The sequence below is a fragment of the Oncorhynchus nerka genome, linkage group LG4 (genome assembly GCF_034236695.1).
Source record: "Oncorhynchus nerka isolate Pitt River linkage group LG4, Oner_Uvic_2.0, whole genome shotgun sequence".
NCBI classification, from domain to species: Eukaryota; Metazoa; Chordata; class Actinopteri; order Salmoniformes; family Salmonidae; genus Oncorhynchus; species Oncorhynchus nerka.
In genome coordinates, this window is record NC_088399.1 from 45,302,316 (window position 1) to 45,324,195 (window position 21,880).

Genomic DNA, 21,880 nt, shown 5'->3' on the forward strand with positions numbered 1-21,880 from the left:
TCTTCCCAAGGCAGCAGATGCATGGTGCAATATGTTTACACTCAGTTATCTTCCCAAGGCAGCAGATGCATGGTGCAGTATGTTTACACTCAGTTATCTTCCCAAGGCAGCAGATGCATGGTGCAATATGTTTACACTCAGTTATCTTCCCAAGGCAGCAGATGCATGGTGCAGTATGTTTACACTCAGTTATCTTCCCAAGGCAGCAGATGCATGGTGCAATATGTTTACACTCAGTTATCTTCCCAAGGCAGCAGATGCATGGTGCAATATGTTTACACTCTGTTATCTTCCCAAGGCAGCAGATGCATGGTGCAATATGTTTACACTCAGTTATCTTCCCAAGGCAGCAGATGTATGGTGCAATATGTTTACACTCAGCTATCTTCCCAAGGCAGCAGCGAATAAATTGTGTTATAAATACTATAATGAATGTGTAATTAATTGTGTTATAAATACTATAATGAATGTGTAATAACTGTGTTATAAATACGATAATGAATGTGTAATAAATGTGTTATAAATACTATAATTAATGTGTAATAAATGTGTTATAAATATTATAATGAATGTGTAATAAATGTTTTACCTGTCTTTCATGTCTTGCTGGTACTGAGACTTATGTCTGTTCAGCTTCAGTTCCTCACTGAGAGAGATGGAAGGAGAGCAAGAGAGAGAGGGGAGAGAGAAAGAGAGAGAGAAAGAGAAGGGAGAGAGAGAAATGGAGGGAGGGCGAGAGAAGAAGAAGGGCGAGAGAGAGAGAGAGAGAGAGAGAGGGAGAAAGAGAGAAGGGCGAGAGAGAGAGAGAGAGAGGAAGAGAGAGAAATGGAGGGAGGGCGAGAGAAGAAGAAGGGCGAGAGAGAGAGAGAGAGAGAGAGAGGGAGAAAGAGAGAAGGGCGAGAGAGAGAGAGAGGGAGAGAGAGAGAGAGAAAGAGAAGGGAGAGAGAGAGAGAGGGAGAAAGAGAGAAGGGCGAGGGTGAGTTGCTTTTCAGTGTCAGTCAACATTTGTGAGACTCAATAACAATCAACATCATTCATGTCTAGAGGCACTTTCTAATAAAGGACCATCAGAATGTGTTCAACATCAATGATAACAAATGTATACATAAATAAAAAAGACATTTATAGCACAGAGTATCTCTGCTTGGCTGTGATGTTAGTATGGGTATAAAGGAAAGGTTGTCATGGCTAAGTAGTGATGAGTGTAAAGGTCATGTCCAACTCTCAGTATGTGTGGCAAATGGGCCAGTCTAAATCACCTTCTGTGTGTCCAACTAAGGCATAATCACATTGACCACACTCTAAAGCATCAGTCACAGACACACACACACATTTAAAAATACTTGATTTGAATCCACAAATAACATCACATCATAAAGGATTCAAATATTTCAAAGGTTGTTGATGCAAGGACAGTTAAGGAAACTAAAAGCACCTTCTCTTCCACACAGCTAGGCTGCCCATATCAGCTGAAACAGAGCAGTACCTTCTCCTCCACACAGCTAGGCTGCCCATATCAGCTGAAACAGAGCAGTACCTTCTCTTCCACACAGCTAGGCTGCCCATATCAGCTGAAACAGAGCAGTACCTTCTCCTCCACACAGCTAGGCTGCCCATATCAGCTGAAACGGAGCAGTACCTTCTCCTCCACACAGCTAGGCTGCCCATATCAGCTGAAACAGAGCAGTACCTTCTCTTCCACACAGCTAGGCTGCCCATATCAGCTGAAACAGAGCAGTACCTTCTCCTCCACACAGCTAGGCTGCCCATATCAGCTGAAACAGAGCAGTACCTTCTCCTCCACACAGCTAGGCTGCCCATATCGGCTAAAACAGAACAGTACCTTCTCCTCCACACAGCTAGGCTGCCCATATCGGCTAAAACAGAGCAGTACCTTCTCCTCCACACAGCTAGGCTGCCCATATCAGCTGAAACAGAGCAGTACCTTCTCTTCCACACAGCTAGGCTGCCCATATCAGCTGAAACAGAGCAGTACCTTCTCCTCCACACAGCTAGGCTGCCCATATCAGCTGAAACAGAGCAGTACCTTCTCCTCCACACAGCTAGGCTGCCCATATCAGCTGAAACAGAGCAGTACCTTCTCCTCCACACAGCTAGGCTGCCCATATCAGCTGAAACAGAGCAGTACCTTCTCTTCCACACAGCTAGGCTGCCCATATCAGCTGAAACAGAGCAGTACCTTCTCCTCCACACAGCTAGGCTGCCCATATCAGCTGAAACGGAGCAGTACCTTCTCCTCCACACAGCTAGGCTGCCCATATCAGCTGAAACAGAGCAGTACCTTCTCTTCCACACAGCTAGGCTGCCCATATCAGCTGAAACAGAGCAGTACCTTCTCCTCCACACAGCTAGGCTGCCCATATCAGCTGAAACAGAGCAGTACCTTCTTCTCCACACAGCTAGGCTGCCCATATCGGCTAAAACAGAACAGTACCTTCTCCTCCACACAGCTAGGCTGCCCATATCGGCTAAAACAGAGCAGTACCTTCTCCTCCACACAGCTAGGCTGCCCATATCAGCTGAAACAGAGCAGTACCTTCTCTTCCACACAGCTAGGCTGCCCATATCAGCTGAAACAGAGCAGTACCTTCTCCTCCACACAGCTAGGCTGCCCATATCAGCTGAAACAGAGCAGTACCTTCTCCTCCACACAGCTAGGCTGCCCATATCAGCTGAAACGGAGCAGTACCTTCTCCTCCACACAGCTAGGCTGCCCATATCAGCTGAAACAGAGCAGTACCTTCTCTTCCACACAGCTAGGCTGCCCATATCAGCTGAAACAGAGCAGTACCTTCTCCTCCACACAGCTAGGCTGCCCATATCAGCTGAAACAGAGCAGTACCTTCTCCTCCACACAGCTAGGCTGCCCATATCGGCTAAAACAGAACAGTACCTTCTCCTCCACACAGCTAGGCTGCCCATATCGGCTAAAACAGAGCAGTACCTTCTCCTCCACACAGCTAGGCTGCCCATATCGGCTAAAACAGAGCAGTACCTTCTCCTCCACACAGCTAGGCTGCCCATATCAGCTGAAACAGAACAGTACCTTCTCCTCCACACAGCTAGGCTGCCCATATCAGCTGAAACAGAGCAGTACCTAGCCAGTTGTTTTGCTATACTCTTGCAGGCCTGCAATCTGAAGGCCACGTACCGTAAGCCTATGTACGGCCCAGACTGCCAAATATCAAGCGTGATATGAGAGGCTGATATTTAACACGCGCACACACACACTCCCAAAGGTTGTAACCTGGGAGAAGTGAAAAGGCACTCTACTCCTTAGAGAGTATACAATAAAATAACCATAGACTATATAATACAGACCAATCTAGCCAAAACACACACAAAGAGATCAGAGAACTGACTGGGTCGGATGCAGCTGTTCTCCCAGACGAGATGTCTCCGGCAGCACAAAGCTGCTCCCACTCTCACACACACAAACACGCCAGCATACTCGCTCTTGCAGACACGCGCGAATGCACACGTCATGGAAGTTATGAGACCCATGGAGTGGCCATGTTAGAGGCAAGCGGGGTCGAGGAGAAGAGGCTGTGATTATGTAACACTCCCTAGTCTCTGATGGACGGAAGGAAAGAGGAACGCTTGTGTCTAAAAGGATGGAGGAAGATGCGCGAAGAAGAGGAGAGAATAGTGAAATCAGGACAAAGTGAATAATAAAGTAGCTGCTGTCATTCAGCCTGTCACGTCAATCCGACGTCAGAGACCGATGCTTTGATGACTCACACGGGGGGGTCACAACACACAAGTTAAACATGAAGGCATGCACACGCACATGTACACACACACATCCACTCATGCACACACACACAGACCTATAAATAGAACCCTAGGTCATGCATGACGCTCACCACAACAAAGAGAGGAGCCCAGTCTTTCTCCTGACATACTGCAGCTGTACTTAGCATACTGCTGTCTAATAAGAGGGACGTATTTCATCATCACTGGCTACTGGGTTTTAGGGATACATCAACAACCATTCTAATACCAGAAGACTACACTTCGCATATCATGATCCCACACAGGTGTCACAAACTGGCTTTAAGAGTGAACTGTACCCCTCTCTCTCTCTCTCTCTCTCTCTCTCTCTCTCTGACTAAGTGGCATGAGCGAGTTAAATATATAAGTCTATGTCTTATTTGAGTAAGACTTTGATTTGAGCCTCTCTCACGTTTCCCTGCACAGGCTTCTGATGTGCTGGTCTTTACACGCACGCTGAAACACCACAGAGCCACAGAGCATACAATCCTCCTGTGTCTTCTGGATCCAAAGAAGCTGACATGTTGGTCGACTGTCTATTTCGAGGGCCAGCTTGTAGTCAATGCATAATTTGAACGCTGAATAACACAGTATCAGCTGAGGAACCAACCATCAGCCATACTCACGTCCATGCATGGAATTCCCCTTTTCCCTTGAACATTCCCTCAGCCATTCACACACAGATTAGATCACACCCGAAGAGCAAGCACAATAACCTTCGGTCGCACTCACATTTCCTTGCACAGATTTCCGATGCGCTGGTTTTGCGTGCTGCTCCGCTCCTGCGAGAGACTGAGTTCTTCCTTGAATTTGGAATTCTGCTGTTTCAGCGCCTCGAGCTGGGAAATGATACACGGGTGGAAAAGAAGGATGAAAGGAGGGAGAGAGAGAGAGAGAAAAGAGAGACTTAGACACACAGTAAACAGTAAACAGATAAAGCCGTCTCTTCTTCACGCCTCTCTAACAGTCTTAGTCGCGAACATTAACAAGAAGACACTGCCGAGTTACACTGCTCCACTGAAACAGCCGTTTCCTCGGCGCACAAAGACCAACACCATTACTCATCGTATAAACTGTCTGCCAAACCTACGCACAGAGACATACGTGTGTGAGGGATTAAATCACTTCGCCTGGGCGGCAGGTAGCCTAGAAGTTAAGAGGGTTTGGTCAGTAACCGAATGGTCACTGGTTTGAATCCCCAAGCTGGAAGAATTGTCCGTTCTGCCCTTGAGCAAGGCAGTTAACCCACAAAACAACTGCTCCCAGATGTTGATTAAGGCAGTCCCCTGTACCTCTCTGATTCAGAGGAGTTGGGTTAAATGTGGAAGACACATTTCGGTTGAATGCATGCAGCTAACTAGATATCTCCGTTTCCCTACTTCTAGCGCCAATTGTCCATGACTAAGTATTATTTTGTTTCTTTATTCCCAGCTCATCAGAAAAAAAATCATGTGTAGATAAACTGTATGTGAGACTTGGCATCGCCACTTAAATCACCATTTGGGAGGAGATGGATCCTCTGAGGCATTAGAGACCATGCAGAGATGATGATAATGACTGAAAAGATAATGTTCATTTCTAAAGGGACAGCAGCAGGGGGGGGGTCAAAGGATGAGCGTCCAAATCATGAGTCAAACTTTAAATCCTTTTAAGCATTCTGTTTGTTCTTACTCCCACTCTTATTTCTAAACAATATGGCATAAAAATAGCTAATGGGATGCGAAATCTTTGTTTCTAGGATTTTTATTCAAATGAACTCTTGTACTTGTCAAAGACAACATATCACAGAAAAAAAATCTGGGCATCGTGACATCCGAAGGGGATGTTAGGTAAACAAGTGGAAACTTCCACCAGAGAAGGGAGGACATGTTGACTAGCAATGAACAACCCCTCTTCTGTTGCTATGCTTCCCCTGGACTAGAGTCCCATTGTGGCAGTGTACAGTATGTGTGTGCGTGTGACCATGTCAATAATTAATTTACTGGACAGAAACACGGCTTCGGAATCAATGTTTTTCTTTGCTAAAGTACTGCTGCCGGCACGGAATAAAAAAGGTTCCCTGATGGATTGCCATGGTAAGTCATGTGCTCACGTGCTGTCTGTTCGGTTGCGTTCTAACATAAAGTAGATATATTTCTAGTGTATTTTTTGTTTTTAATCTCCAATCATCTGGCTTTACATGTGAGTAACCGATCCATGGCAGATGCAGCGCAATCCTGAATGCAATCTCTTACTGTAAGTCATGTGCTGTGTGTCGTGTTGCATGTTAACATTTTGCCAAAGTTATTATCATCTCTACAGTATCTGTATCTGGTTGACATGTGAGTAACTGATCCAGGATGCTTTAAGAGTACAGATCTTCTCGGGTCCAAAAAGTTGACCCGGACCCGAACGGACCCGACGACAACCAGACCTAGACCCAACCCGATTGGACCCAAGTGCCAAAAAAAAATCATGTTTATCAGCCAAGTTCCTCTTCTGATTAAGAAATAGGTTTTTATATGTTGACTAGGCCTTCTGTAAGTCAATAAATGTACCTTATTAGCATAAAATAAATATGCTAAAGTCTTACGCAGAGCCGCGGTCGGGAGCTGTACTCCATGTCAATCAAACAGGACCCGAACCGGACCGGAGAGAAAAGCTATTTGGACATGTGAAGACCTCTACCTTAAAGTGAGTCGGTTTACATGACAGAACCCTGAACTAGTCCACGGAGGTGCCACATACTAACAAACACACAACACGCAGAGAAGTCGACCTCTGTACTCTTGTAGCCTGATTTGAAGCAGTCAGATTGAGGATGCTGCTCTGACACTGGGACATTTCACAGTTTGTTTGTGTTTGTGACAGATGTTCGACTAGTATCCTCAGAGGATACTAGTCGAACAAGAACACAGCAATGTTAGACCGGATAATCTAATAACATCCGTCTGAAGACAGACTCCATATCCATAGCATACTAGCATACACGCACACACACAGCCGACAGCATACAAATAACCAGACAGCAAACTTAAGCGCGCATCCTCAGTCCCAAAGGCCGCAAACGACCATCTCTCTTCCCTGAAATCAGTAACCTCCTGCACTTTCAGATTCAAATCGTCCTCACTCATCCTCAATTACCACTCAAGAACAAATCCTCCCCAAACAGCTGGAACACAGCTTGAAATACAGGCTCAAAAAGAAAATCAGCTAAAACATCCCCAGTCCATTTGAAAGATGACACAAACATGTAAGAAACCTGCTGTGCGAGGAACAGAACAGCTGTGTTTACCTGGTAGTGAGAGTAGATTGTGCCTGGATAGCCCCGGTGCAGAGCAGCCACATCCAGTGCTCTACCCTACAGCATGGTCCCTCTGTCAGAGTTCTCGCTCTCTCCCAGTACTGGTCTCTAGCCTGTCTGTCCCAGTGGCAGAGCAGTCCCTATCTCTCCTAGTGTCAATACTGTACCCTATCTTTCCCCAGTGGTCTCTCCCAGTAGCACACACACTAACGCAGACTCCCCATCAATAAACCATCAGCTCCCACCCCCTACAGTGCACGCCAGAGAGAGAGAGGGGGGAGAGGGAGAAGAGAGCGAGGGCATGTGTGTGTGTGTTGCCTGGGCACACGCTCACTAGCTAGCTCACACACACGTGGTCGCGTGTACTAAAGCGAGGAGCAGCGACTTCATTATGTAAATCCCAACAGGTTCCTACTCCCTCACCCACCCTCTGCTGCTCTCTCGCTCTCTCTATGACACACACACACACACAGTCACACACACACACTAGGGTTGGGCGGTATCCAGATTTTCATACCGTCATACTGTTTCTGTAAAATACCGGGATATACGGTATTACCGGAAGTGCACAACAGGGCAATATTTATTTAAACTATACAGTACCAGTCAAAAGTTTGGACACACCTACTCATTCCAGGGTTTTTCATCATTTTTGACTATTTTCTACAATTGTAGAATAATAATGAAGACAACATAACTATGAAATAACACATATGGAATCATGTAGTAACCAAAAAAGTGATCAACAAAACAAAATATATTTCAGATTTCAGATTCTTCAAAGTAGCCACCCTTTGCCTTGATGACTGCTTTGCACACTCTTGGCATTCTCTCAACCAGCTTCATGAGGTAGTCACCTGGAATGCATTTCAATCAACAGGTGTGCCTTGTTAAAAGTTAATTTGTGGAACTTCTTTCCTTGTTAATGCATTTGAGCCAATAAGTTGTGTTGTGACAAGGTATGGTTGGTATACAGAAGATAGCTCTATTTGGTAAAAGACCAAGTCCATAATATGGCAAGAACAGCTAAAATAAGCAAAGAGAAATGACAGTCCATCATTACTTTAAGGCATGAAGGTCAGTCAATCCGGAACATTTCAAAAACCTTGAAGGTTTCTTCAAGTGAAGTCGCAAAAACCATCAAGCGCTATGATGAAACTGGCTCTCATGAGGACCCCCACAGGAAAGGAAGACCCAAAGTTACCTCTGCTGCAGAGGATAAGTTCATTAGAGTTACCAGCCTCAGAAATTGCAGCCCAAATAAATGCTTCACAGAGTTCAAGTAACAGACACATTTCAGCATCAACTGTTCAGAGGAGACTGTGTGAATCAGGCCTTCATGGTTGAAACCACTTCTAAAGGACATCAATAAGAAGAGGAGACTTGCTTGGGCCAAGAAACATGAGCAATGGACATTAGACCAGGGGAAATATGTCTTTTGGTATGTGTGACGGAGAAGTCCGTCACTGGCCGTGGGCAGCGTTTGGTACACTAACACACACACACTCATCGCGCCTCCCTGCTCCATTATCAGCTATGTTAACTTGTGTGTCGACCCACATTGTTAACGTAGCTGATAACGGAGCAGGGAGGCACATTACCTTCCTCCTCTCCTGAAGCAACCAGGTTCGGGATAGGTAGTCTGCCGCGAAATGTTATTTTCCTGCCTCGTGACGGAAACAGAACCTGAAGGCTGGAGCTCAAGATACCACCTGGTCATGCGAGAATTCCGGTCCTTCATGGTCTGGATCCAGGTCAGGGCTCTGTGGTCCGTGTGCAGGTTAAATTCCCTCCCAAGAGAAGCTTAATTAATTAGTGCTTGGTATGTTCTGATGGGAGGAGTTAACCCACTGTTCCCCAGGAGCCAAAGAAGTGGATGTCGATTATGGCAGCCCCCCGCAACTCCACGATTCAGAGGGGTTGGGTTAAATGCGGAAGACACATTTCAATTGAAGGCATTCGGTGTTGCAACTGACTAGGTATCCCCCTTCATAAAGTTTCCCTCTCAGATATCAGCCAATCACAAAGGTTTCTTTTCAAAGCGATAAAATAGCCATCACTGGGTCTGTATGTTCAGACCAATACTGTTGTTTCATATAACTGACAAGCACATGCAGTATCCTAGTAGGGCTGTGAGAGTAATTGAATAACCGTGTAACTGACAGTTATGGTTGAAGCCCATCATGAAAATAAAATAACCATCAAAACCGTTTAAATAAGCCTACATTCATTTTAGGATTTAAAAAAAAAGTGTTTTATTTTCTTTATTTTAATGTAGATAAACTTGACTAATGTTTATAGGCAATTGTTTTGCTAACTTAGTCTGTGTATTAAATGTTATACATCTCCTCTTCTTTCCTACGGTCCTTTAATGCTCGAGCAGCTAAACTGCTACATGTGGGGGTGGGGGGTGGGGAGTGGAGAGCTATAGGCTTTGGCACTTAGAGAGTTAACTTAAGAGCTATAGAACGCACCCCGTAACTGCAATGATGAGATCGATGTTCTTCTTTGTTTTTTTGTTTCATTATCTCGCTGTCATACTGTGTTCAACCATGTACGATCTTTACCTAGCCACCTTGTTTCAAGAGGACCACAATGGAAACAAGACCCAGACTTTATGGTGTGTTATCCTCTATGATTTGACCAATTTACACATATGGTTTTTTGACGTTTTATGTGCGCTTGTGGTCGAATTTATAAACTAAATATTTTCAGGCCTTTAATTAGCTAATGTTGTGTAAAATGGCCGCCAATCCTCTTCAACCTGGCATGGTATAATTTGATAAGGAATCTTTTCTCAATTTATAGACTAATCAACCCTAATCAGGCCCGGCTGTAGCCGAAATGCCGCCATAAGCAAGACCCCCAAAATGGCCTGCTCCTATCCCTGCAAAGTAGAACAGTAGCCTAGGCTATACAGTTTCAGCCCCCAATGCACTTTTGTGAATGCCCATCTTCATACATAACATAGCTGTCCCTGTCATACTTTCCTTGTCAATTCATTATATTATAGCCTACTTTCAGTAATGCCTAAAGTAGGTCTAGTTTTTTAATACGTTTTAAGAAAATTTGAATATTTGCTAATGTCTGACATACGCTGGTGGCTTTGATTGACGAGTGCTTTTACGTGAGTTTCCAGAAAGTTTCCTAAAGTAGCATGTCTGGACTCCATCTCTTTAGTAAGTATCAAATGCTGTCATGATTTAATATTGTAAAAGGCCTGTCTTCAGTAGGCTACATTATTTCTCTCATTGCAGCGTCCTCTCTTTGAAGAATATATTCCAATGCTATCGAATGACCGCAGCAGCAGGGTTTGTGACGTTTTAGCAAAAATGTCGGGTAAAGTGGTATGAAACCCATAGGACTTCGTTTGAATGGTTTTGTGCATCGAAATAGGATCTGTACTAACTGTTTTTATATGCAGAAAGTCCAACAGACAAGAGCAAGGTAGGCTTATACTTTATTTGGACTCCGTTCATGTGTCAATACGAAAACGTGACAGATCCTCTCCAACCTGGCATTTCTTAATTGAATGATTAATATTTACCTTGAATAATTATACTGTAATACCATGATCATAAGGAAGTGTAATGACTTGTTTCAAATAGGTTTTTATCAATAAGCATATCCATGTAAACAAGTGTACAAACGGAATTAATGACCTCCCCTTTTCTGAATAGTTATATCAGTGACGTGCACATTGGCCTGGCCAATTACCATAACCTTAAATTCCAAGACGTCACAGCCCCAAATCCTACATATGAGTGTGTACAAGTAATGTAATGTTCTGGTCGGCCATGCATGGTCAACACACACCCAAACTGACTCTGTGACTCACACTAACATGTGCATGATTACATCACAGCCTGCGGATGCAGAGGAGAGGGAGGGGGAGGAGAGGCAGTAAGAGCATCGCAGCACTTAGAATAGCGTGTGTTAGAATAACATTGACTGTGAGTTTGAGTTTGAGAGAGTGTGTGTGCGTGGCTAAGCACCCTCCACAAAACTAAAACCACTCCACCAGCATCTCTATTCAAAGTGATTTTTAGAACATTTTTATAATCTCATCACATTGTAGCAGATGCTCTTATCCAGAGCGACTTATATGCATATATTGTCATACTGGTACACCATGGGAATCGAACCCACAACCCTGGCATTGCAAGTCCCAAACTCTACCAACTGAGCTACGGAAGCACCTCATCTGAGCCCTCTTCAAGAAGGACCTGTTTAACTTCTCCTTTTAGCCTCTGCCCGCCTTGCTAGACATCCCACCCTGCCTGGGTAGTTTTATTGGTAGGGCAAACACTAAGTGTGAGCGATAGGAATTAGGGAGGGTTACTAAGGGTTCATTACTAGATTAGGATAGTAGAACAGTAGGAATGGCTCAGTTCAGATCTAACTGGAAATTATACCCACAGTCACTCACACTCACAAAGCAATTCACTCCACAGATTAAGTGTGTGTGTGCCCCTCTAATCTGTTTCCCTACAGTCATCAGACTGACCATCTGGAGCATACAGACACAGCTTGCCTGGCTGGGTCACTATGTCCAGAGAGAAGGGGGAGCCAAAGGATGACAAAAAAAAGAAAGCTACATCGACAGAGAGAGAAAGAGGGGATGGATGAAGAGAGCGATGAGGAAGAGAGCGGTAAATACCAGAGATGTCCTGAAAGAGGGCAGTAGAGAGCGATGGATCGATTGGAAGAAAGAGAGTGAAACAGAGAGAGATGAATGAAGAGTAAACAGAGAAAGAGAGAGAGCAACAGAGGGACAGAGGTAGATGGATGGAGAGAGGGAAGAGTCCAACAAAGTGACCAAGGTACTGAGAAAAAGATGTAAGAGAGAGAGAGAACAAGAGATGACCAGGAGTATTTTATGCATGACTGGGTCTATGTGGTGACCAGTACTCATACATCCATGCTGTAATACTCAAGTGAATATGAAGTACAAGACCCTTGGGCTATACACACAAACACACACGTATGACCACATTAAAGCCTGCTTTGCATCGGCGACATGCCAAGCTGACTTTTCTTTTCTGCCCTCTTTTCCTCACCTGAGCCTCCAGCGCTGTCTTCTCATTGGTCAGCTGCTCCACGGAGTGGGTGGTCCTCTCTGATGACTCTGCAGTCTGGGGGAGGGGACATGTTTAGTAAACATATCAAAATTCTAGAATTTATTTTGATCGATAACTAACTTTTGATTAAAACTATCATTTCACATCTAAAATATTACTAAATCCACAAGAACAACTTTTAAAATATGTTACAAAAATTGAATTAAATAATGTGTCGGTGTTAATTAATTAAGCATTTTGGTATGTTAACGTATTTAATTACGTAAACATTACATGAAAGAGACACCCTGCTGCATTTTAAAGCCACACGGGTAAAAGTTAGTGACGTTCGTGTGCGTGTGCGTGTGTGTGTTAGTCATATATTCCTGTTGACATCGTTAAGCTACAGCTTCAGCCTCAGAGATGTAGCTCGGGTTCAGCGGGCCTGGATGAAAGAATATATTGTGGCCTTTGCGTGTCGCAGCTGCTGTTTTCATGCATACGTCACGCTACAAACATTGCATACACACGTTTCTTTACCTGTTCACATACAGGCACACACACATTGGACAGAAACACCATCATCATTATACACTCGAAAACACACACACACACGCACACACACCTGCGTCAGTCTATCCTGATGCTCTTTCTCTTTGCGTTGGTTCTCTTCTCTCTGTGCCTCCCTCTCTTTTCCCGCCTGCTCCACTCTCTTCTCCAGCTCTGCAACAAAAGCCGTAGAGAAAAGTTTCACCTTTCGTAATGAATCTTTACCAGCACCTCTCATAGGATTAAGCCTACTCCCAGATTAAGCCTACTCCTTTCAGTGGAAAGTTTCTATTTTATGTCTGTTTACCATGCATGGTTTGTGCCATCGTCTTGTTGTCTTTCTCTGCAGTGTCCAGTTTCTGTCTCTGAAATGGTCAAACAAACAAACAACTTCACAACAAACTTCACTAGAGAGCAATAACATTCTTTCTCCATGAGCTACACAGGGAAGGATAACGACTCTCATCATCATGACTGTGTGTGAGTGTGTCTGTCTCTCTCTCTGTGTGTGTGTGTGTGTGTGTGTGTGTGTGTGTGTGTGTGTGTGCGTGCGTACATGTATGTGTCCGTGTGTGCGTGTAAACGTGTCTCACCAGGCTGGTTAGCTGCTGTTCCAGGGAGATTTTGTCCTCCTCCACAGAGCGAAGCTGTTCCTGCCTGTTGTCCAGCTCCAAACTAATTTCGCAGATCTGGAAAGGGGAAGACAGATGGGAGACATTCTAATGTCAAAAGGGATGCAAAACCAGAAAAACCAGAGGACTGTAAATGCAAAGACTATGAGTATGACCGGGCTGGAACAAATGCCTGCACAGACAGGCTGGAACCAAAGCCGGGCTACAATCTAAAGCCTGGACAAACAGCAGGCCAAGACTGAAGTCGCCCATCCCTGGGAGAGGGTTTAAGGGGATGTTTTTTAACCAGTACTATACGACGCCCTACCTTCTTCTCCTGGGACTGGGACCGGGCCTTGAGGTCGCTGAGCTCCTCTGGTGACAGCGACACAGCGCCCTCTGTCTGCTGGGAGGACTGTAGTCTCAACTGCAGCTCCACTACCTCTCTCTCCAGCTCCATGATCCTAGACCGCTCAGACACTGTGGCCACCTGGGGAGGGAGGGAAGAGAGGAGGGAGAATGAAATTGGGGAATGAAGGGGCAGAGAGTGGAGAGAGGGCCAGCCCTAGCCCCTCCAGCTTCTTTGATGTAGGACTGGGCAATACAGACAAAAATACATATCAAAATGAATCCAGATCTAATTTATTTACGATATGAAAAACAGTATCAAGGCAATGTAAGAGTGTGCAGTTTAGACTCAGGCATTAGTGCAGCAGCATGAGAACAGCTTTTTGTTCCAGAGGGTTTGGGGCTTGCAGGAGAAACGTAGTGGAATGCTGTGGCCAGACGATTGTGGACATCGATATCGCAAAATAACTAGACAATATATCGCGCATAGCCATATCGCGATTAATGACTAATCCACACTACATATCGCCCAACCCTCCAGTGTCCAGAACGTAAAATACCGTTAGATCCAGAACTATTACCCGATGATGTCGGATATATGATGCCTATTGATGGTATTACCCTAGTGTCCTCTAAGTCCCTCTGCAGTTTGTCAGCTTTGGTCTTTTCAAACAGAAGGCTCTGCTCAAGCTCCTTAATGTGGGCATGCTCCAGTTTGGTCTGCGTCTGTTAGTCAGAGAGAGGAAGAGGAGAACACACCAACACCAGCATCACATGCCAGCTCCATGCCACACACAAGGATAGCAAACGATGATGTCATAGCAGAGACCAGAAAGTCGGAAGTGCATATGAGAGCCAAATGTTTTATCCCAGTGGGTTCTATTCTACTCCAATGATTCTATTAAGCCAAATCCTCAATGACCAGACCCATATAAAACGAGACATACAGGGAATACGGTTCCATTTGAGACCGCCTGAATCTTGTAAAAGGACTCGAACCCTCTAAAGTTCACCTCTATGAGACTGAGCCCCACCCTAACTACCTCTGTTTGGGTCTTTGGTTGGTTTAGTCACAGAAGTACAGAGTTTTGCTAACTAGCCTCCGTGGCGGCTCCACGAGTTACATGAAGATAACGTTCTAATCATTCTAAGCATTTGTCTGGCAACTATGGATCCATTGAGTTTGCCAAACTCTGTCCAGTGTCTTTATGGATCTGCCTGGATCTATTTTAAGGACCGCTCCATCTGGTGGATTCGGTTCTCTTCCCTTTGGTTCCCAGTGCTCGAACACTTTCTTGACAAGGTCTTGCAATCAGTGACATCATCGCTTTATCCTTCTTTCTCTTCTGTAAGCGCCAGAGGGAGGTAGAGAGAGAGAGAGAGAGAGAGAGAGAGAGAGAGAGAGAGACAGATGAAGGCTTTGTGACATCACCCTCTTCATGAGCAAGGGGAAGAGAGGGTGCGGAGGCGAGAGAAGATGAAAGGATGTGAAAAGTGAAAAGGCGTGCCAAGAAGAGATGAAAGAGCTCTTAATAAGAAGGTGATGGATGGGGGGGAAAAATGAAGTAAAAACAAGAAAGTAAAAATCAAATCAAATTTGATTGGTTGCGTAGACATATTTTTTGCAGATGTTATCGCGGGTGCAGCGAAACGCTTTTGTTCCCAGCTCCAACAGTGCAGTGATACCAAACAATAAACCAAAATCAAAACAATTTAAAGAAAGGAATTAAATATTACAATGAGCAATATCAGCATAGCCGTGGGAAGTAAGGGTTATATATATATCTATACACACACACTACATGACCAAAAGTATGTGGACGCCTGCTCGTGGAACATTCCAATTCGGCATTCCAATTCATCTCAAAGGTGTTCGATGGGGTTGAAGTCAGGGCTCTGTGCAGGCCTGTGAAGTTCTTCCACACTGATCTCGACAAACTATTTCTGTATGAACCTCGCTTTGTGCACGGGGGCATTTTCATGCTGAAACAGGAAAGGGCCTTCCCCAAACTGTTGCCACGAAGTTGGAAGCACAGAATCGTCTAGAATGTCATTGTATGCTGTAGCTTTAAGATTTCCCTTCACTGGAACTAAGGAGCCCGAACCATGAAAAACAGCCCCAGACCATTATTCCTCTTCCACCAAGCTTTACAGTTGGCACTACGCATTGGGGCAGGTAGCGTTCTCCTGGCATCCGCCAAACCCAGATTCGTCCGTCAGATTGCCAGATGGTGTAGCGTGATTCATCACTCCAGAGAACGCGTTTCCTCTGCTCCAGAGTCCAAATGCTGACATTGCTTCCAGAGGCAGTTTGAAACTCGGTAGTAAGTGTTGCAACCGAGGACAGGCAATTTTTAAGCGCTTACGGTCCTATTCTGTGAGCTTGTGTGGCCTACCACTTCGCGTCTGAGACGTTGTTGCTCCTAGACGTTTCCACTTCACAATAACAGCACTTACAGTTGACCCCTGCAGCTCTAGCAGGGCAGAAATTTGACAAACTGACTTGTTGGAAAGGTGGCATCCAGGTTGAAAGTCACTGAGCTCTTCAGTAAGGCCATTCTACTGCCAATGTTTGTCTATGGAGATTACATGGCTGTGTGCTCGATTTTCTACACCTGTCAGCAACGGGTGTAGCTGAAATAGCCGAATCCACTAATTTGAAGGGGTGTCCACATACTTTTCTAAATAGCATATATATATATATATATCACTAATTTTGTAAAATAATAAAAGATGTGTGTTTATATATACACACACATCTTTTATTTTACAAAATTAGTGAACTGGGCCTTTATTACTCCTGTATGAGCGGACAGAAATAGTCATCAGCAGCACGGGGAGAAAAGATTCTCTCAGCGGCCATGAATGTCAGAGTCCAGAATATAAATATAGATGTATATGATGGTGTGTATAGACATTATGGACAGTATATGAATAGAAAAGGTGTGTACAGCAGTAGTTATATAAGATGAGCCTTGACTAGAACACAGAATATACAGTGCTTTCAGAAAGTATTCACACCCCTTGACTTTTTCCACATTTTGTTGTGTTACAGCCTGAATTTAAAAGTGATTGAATTGAGATATTGTTTCACTGGCCTACACACAATACCCCATAATGTCAAAGTGGAATGATGTTTTTTTCAATTTTCTTTAACAAATTAATACAAATGAAAAGCTGAAATATCTCGAGTCAATAAGTATTCAACACCTTTGTTATGGCAAAGCCTAAATCATTTCAGGAATACACATTTGCTTAACACGTCACATAATAAGTTGCATAGACTCACTCTGTGTGCAATGCTTTTTGAATGACTACCTCATCTCTGTACCCCACACATACAGATAATTGTAAGGTCTCTCAGTCGAGCAGTGAATTTCAAATACAGATTCAACCACAAAGACCAGGGAGGTTTTCCAATGCATAGAAGGGCACCTATTGGAAGATGAGTAAAAAAAATAATCTGAGATTGAATATCCCTTTGACCATGGTGAAGTTATTAATTACACTTTGGATGGTGTATCAATACACCCAGTCACTACAAAGATAAAGACGTCCTTCCTAACTCAGTAGCCGGAGATGGATCAACAACATTGTAGTTACTCCACAATACTAACCTAATTGACAGAGTGAAAAGAAGCAAGCATATATGCATCCTTTTTGCAACAAGGCACTAAAATAATAAATACTGCACCAAATGTGGCAAAGCAATTCACTTTTTGCCTTGAATACGACGTGTTATGTTTGGGGAAAATCTAATACAACACAAAACAACACACTACTGAGTACCACTCTCCATATTGTCAAGCATAGTGGTGGCTGCCTCATGTTATCCGCATGCTTGGGGAGTTTTTCCGGATAAAAAGGAAGGGGAATAGAGCAAGCACAGGCAAAACCCGATGAGGAAAACCTGATCCGGTCTGCTTTCCACCAGACACTGGGAGATGAATTCACCTTTCAGTCGGACAATAACCTAAAACACAAGGCCAAATCTACACTGGAGTTGCTTACTGAGAAGACAGTGAATGTTCCTGAGTGGCAAAGTTACAGCTTTGAATTAAATCTGCTTGATAATCTATGGCAAGACCTGAAAATGGTTGTCTAGCAATGATCAACATCTAATTTGACAGAGCTTGAAGAATTTTGAAAAGAATAATGGGCAAATGTTGCACAATCCAGGTGTGGAAATCTCTTAACAGACTTACCCAGAAAGACTCACAGCTGTAATCGCTGCCAAAGGTCATTCTAACGTATTGACGCAGGGGGTTGAATACTTATCTAATTAAGATATATTAGTGTTTTGTTTTTCATGATTTCTGTTCCAAATTTTAGAATGTGTCTTCCACTTCGACAGTACAGAATATTTTTGTGTAGATCGTTGACAGAAAAAGTACAATTAAATCCCTTTTAATCCCACTTTGCAACAACAACATTGGCATAATAAGTGGGTAGGTATACGAAGTGGCATACAAAGTGGGTAAAACAGTATGTAAACATTATTCAAGTGACGAGTGTTGAATAACTATGTACACAGGGCAGCAGTCTCTAAGGTGCAGGGTTGAGTACCAGGTGTCTAGTAACAGTGGCTAAAGTTCAGGGTAGGGTACTGGGTGGAGGAAAGTGGCTGAAGAAATGATAATTGAGCAAGTGAGTGAATTAATGAGAGCTGAGAAATGAAAGACATTAAAGAAATATATGATCAGATGAATAATTGAATTTAATGAATGAATGAAACGAAAGAAAGATGTGTGGATAACTAAAATAATATCATCAGGCCCACTTGAATACTTTTATTAATGCAGCAGCAAAAGCCAATCAAAAGCAGAGTTTTGTGAGGACAAAGAACTCACCACAATGCCAACATATACACTGTAGTGGGTAGAGAATAAGGTTAAAAAAAAAAAAAAAAGCACATCCCCAAACTACTGGAGCTACTGAACCAGAACTTCGACAGAGTAGAGGAAATTTACCAAGTAGCTATATTGAGGAGAGACTATGAAAAAGATTTTCAGCTAACCAATCGGATGAGAACTTGAGCTAACCAATGAGAGATGACGAGAGAGCCCTGGTCAACTGGTGAAACTATATTTTATACTGATGGATTCTGGGTTCTGACTCCTAATCTTGGAATAGTGTTATTTATCAGGTATCCTATTGAAATATTGAGTGCTTATGGTCTTGAGAGGGTCTACACCAGAAGTGAATGGTTATCTGTAGGAGGAATGTATGTGGTGGCAGCAACTAAGCTTGGAATGTACTGAGTGAAGGAAAGACATTGGCAGGCACAGAAAAGGGTGGAGAGCTGTGGATTAGTAGGGAAGGGGGTTGAGGTCAGGTCACATCAAGGGAGAAGGAACCGTTTATTGCCCGTATCACTTAACTTGCTGCCTAGCAATAAAGATGTAATGTTTAGAGAGAAGGAGGAGACTCCACCCAAATTGGGCTATATATACTACCACTGGTGGAAATATGTCTTTGTCTTATGCAGCTGTATTGACCCAATGGGTGAATAAACTTGGTTTAAGCTTTACTAATCACCCGTGAGTTTTAATAGGTTCATTTAGAACCTAACAGTACACACCCAGCATTGTACTCTGAGTGTATAAAGGGTGTGGCATAGAACAAAACGTTGAGTCATGACAGTACAGATGAGGGAATGATGTATATGATGGACCAAAGGAAGTAGCTGATATGAAGGAATTCTGCATCAGTGTTTCATTCGGCGTTGAAATATGAAAGGTGGAATAACGGTGTAACACCATCACATCAGCTCTACGTGGTATTTCACCATCTCAAATAACACTGTCTGGATTCTGTTAGCAGGTGTGTGTGTGTGTGTGTGTGTGTGTGTGTGTGTGTGTGCGTGTGTGTGCGTGTGTGTGTGTGCGTGTGTGTGTGTGTGTGTGTGTGTGTGTGTGTGAGAGAGAGAGAATCAGAGTACTGGGTCATTTGTTTACCTCTAGGTCACCTTTAGTGATGCAAGCTTCCTCCACAGTGAACTGCAGGTCTTCCACTTTCCTGTCAGACAGATAGAAAGAGTCATCCTCTTCTCCTCTCCTCCAACATCCCAGGCTCTATCCCATACCAGGCATCGAAAAACAGCCATGCTTTCCAAACGATGCACTTAAAACTACTAACATAGAGAACAATATTGACATAACCAGCCCATAAAACCCCTCCATCTACTACAATTCTCATTTACCCTCCCTCCCTCACGCACGCACGCATACACACACACCCACCCACCCACCCACCCACCTCTTCTCTTCCTCCAGTTGGTTCAGCAGCTCCACCTTGTCTCTGTCTGCTGTCTCCACCAGTTCACGCAGTTGATCTAGCTTAGCCTCCATCTCCATAGCATACTAACACACACACACACACACGTGCCATATCAATGCATTGACATGGTTTGCTATAGGTCAACAACATAAAGCATGTGTGGGAGACAGATATTCCACGTGTATTGCATTTTTCTGTGTGTGTGTGTGTGTGTTGTCTGTGCTTTCTCCCCTCACCTGCCCCTGTACCTTTGTGAGCAGTGACAGTTCCTGCTGCACCTCCCCAGCATGGCTGGTTGCCTTGGCGACCTCCCCGCGTTCCATGTCCCTCTCGGCCAATAGCTGCTCGATGTGCTGCTGCTTCTCCTTCAGGGCTTCCTGTAGCGCTGTAGTGCCAGAGATCTTACGAGCATACCGCGACGAGGTCTCGGTCAGCTAGGGGGGGAAGAGATAGAGAGGACACATTCAGATAAGACAGACACAAGTGGAGAGAAGAGAGAGCAGGGAGAAGATAAAGAACGCTGTGTGTGCGTGTGTATTTTCAGTAGCGTGTTTGTATGTGTCTTACCAGGCCAGTGCGGCTGGGTTTCCCACTGACAGAGGAGGTGACAGAGCTCAGGGAGCTCAAGGAGGAGGCGCTGGGACTCCTCTTCATGGTGGAGCGTCTCCGCGAGGAGTCCTTGGCTTTAGCCAGGGTGCTGGGGAAGCCGATACGACTCACCTTGTGGACCGGCGCAAACAGGCCGTACCGCGGCAGACACTGGAAATACCTGGAGACATTTGAAAGGGATATCAGAGGATGTCAAAAATCCAGAACACACCTGAAACATATGAGAAGGACATATTCTTAATACGTATCATTTTTAAGACTTTCTCTATACGGGTCAAACTTTAAAACCACTGAAAATTTCATGACACTTGACTATTTAGAGAAGGACATCTTTTTAATCATTATCGTTGTTTTTAAAATACTTTTTCTATAGGTACAGCTTTAACCACTGATAATAAACCTGTGTGTCGCATATCTAACCTGGATCCAGCCACGGCTCCATCATTCTTCCCAAGTGGTTCGTCCAGCTCCACTCCACACCACTCCCCCTTGGCAAACTCTGTCTCCCCCATGAACCTCACCGCCCCCGACTTATTACCCCCCACCTGGAGAGAGAGAGAGAATGACGGAGAGACAGATAGAGAGGGAGGTAGTAGAGAAGGAACAAGAGCTGTGAGCTGACACACACACACGCACACAAACACACACACACAAACTCACCAGCACGCGGTCTCCCAGTCTCAATTCTCTTCTGGTCTTCTTGGCTGAGTCTGTCTCAGAGAGGTTGGACACTGACCCACTGCCCGTCATGGTTCTGCTCAGCGGTGTCTTGGTGCTGTTACCAGTGGTATTAGCAGCCCCAGCAGCAGCAGTGGTAGGGGAGTTTGCCCCTGTCTCGCCAGGGTTAGACTGCCCACAGTTGGCCTCCATCTCTGGCATAGCCGTCTTGGTCAGCTTGGAGGGGCGTGTGAATATTCCTCTGCCATCCTCGCACTGGAAGTACTGGACCCCCGCCACCGACCCGTCATTCTTTCCGATGGCCTCATCCAGGACGATGCCAGCCCACTGGCCTGGGGCAAACTGCGTTCCCCCCAGGAAGTGGACATATCCTGGCTTGTTGCCGTTGACCCACACCTTCTCCCCCACCTGGTAGTCCATTTCTCCATCCTGGGTGGGAGACTTCTCAGGAGGAACAGGCTTTGGAGCAGCTGGAAAAACAATCATCATCAGCAGTAGCAGCAACAACACACACACACACACAAAAATACACACACACACAATGAGCCCTGCGGCTGATTCTTACTAGAGGAAGGGGAGGTGCGTGTCGGTAATCCAGTTGACCTGCTTATCTTGCTGGGAGGCTTGATTCCACTGGGTTTGCCTGTGCTCATGGTCCCTGCTTGCTC

At 44.6% G+C, this 21,880-nt stretch overlaps 1 protein-coding gene across 1 annotated transcript in view; it reads right to left on the reverse strand.

Annotated features, from left to right (window-relative positions):
* LOC115126367 (CAP-Gly domain-containing linker protein 1-like) overlaps window positions 1–21,880 on the reverse strand; it is a 28,477-nt gene extending 6,597 nt beyond the window's left edge. Inside the window, exons 1-15 of the mRNA XM_029655976.2 lie at window positions 21,778–21,880; window positions 21,195–21,682; window positions 20,955–21,079; window positions 20,493–20,694; window positions 20,162–20,359; window positions 19,905–20,008; window positions 19,604–19,664; window positions 14,268–14,372; window positions 13,627–13,788; window positions 13,281–13,376; window positions 12,995–13,052; window positions 12,764–12,861; window positions 12,139–12,213; window positions 4,528–4,634; window positions 590–646 (exon numbers count right to left, since the gene is read on the reverse strand). Coding sequence (XP_029511836.1) covers window positions 590–646; window positions 4,528–4,634; window positions 12,139–12,213; window positions 12,764–12,861; window positions 12,995–13,052; window positions 13,281–13,376; window positions 13,627–13,788; window positions 14,268–14,372; window positions 19,604–19,664; window positions 19,905–20,008; window positions 20,162–20,359; window positions 20,493–20,694; window positions 20,955–21,079; window positions 21,195–21,682; window positions 21,778–21,865 — 2,024 coding nt within the window. The 5' untranslated portion in view covers window positions 21,866–21,880. The remainder of the gene's footprint in view (window positions 1–589; window positions 647–4,527; window positions 4,635–12,138; window positions 12,214–12,763; window positions 12,862–12,994; window positions 13,053–13,280; window positions 13,377–13,626; window positions 13,789–14,267; window positions 14,373–19,603; window positions 19,665–19,904; window positions 20,009–20,161; window positions 20,360–20,492; window positions 20,695–20,954; window positions 21,080–21,194; window positions 21,683–21,777) is intronic.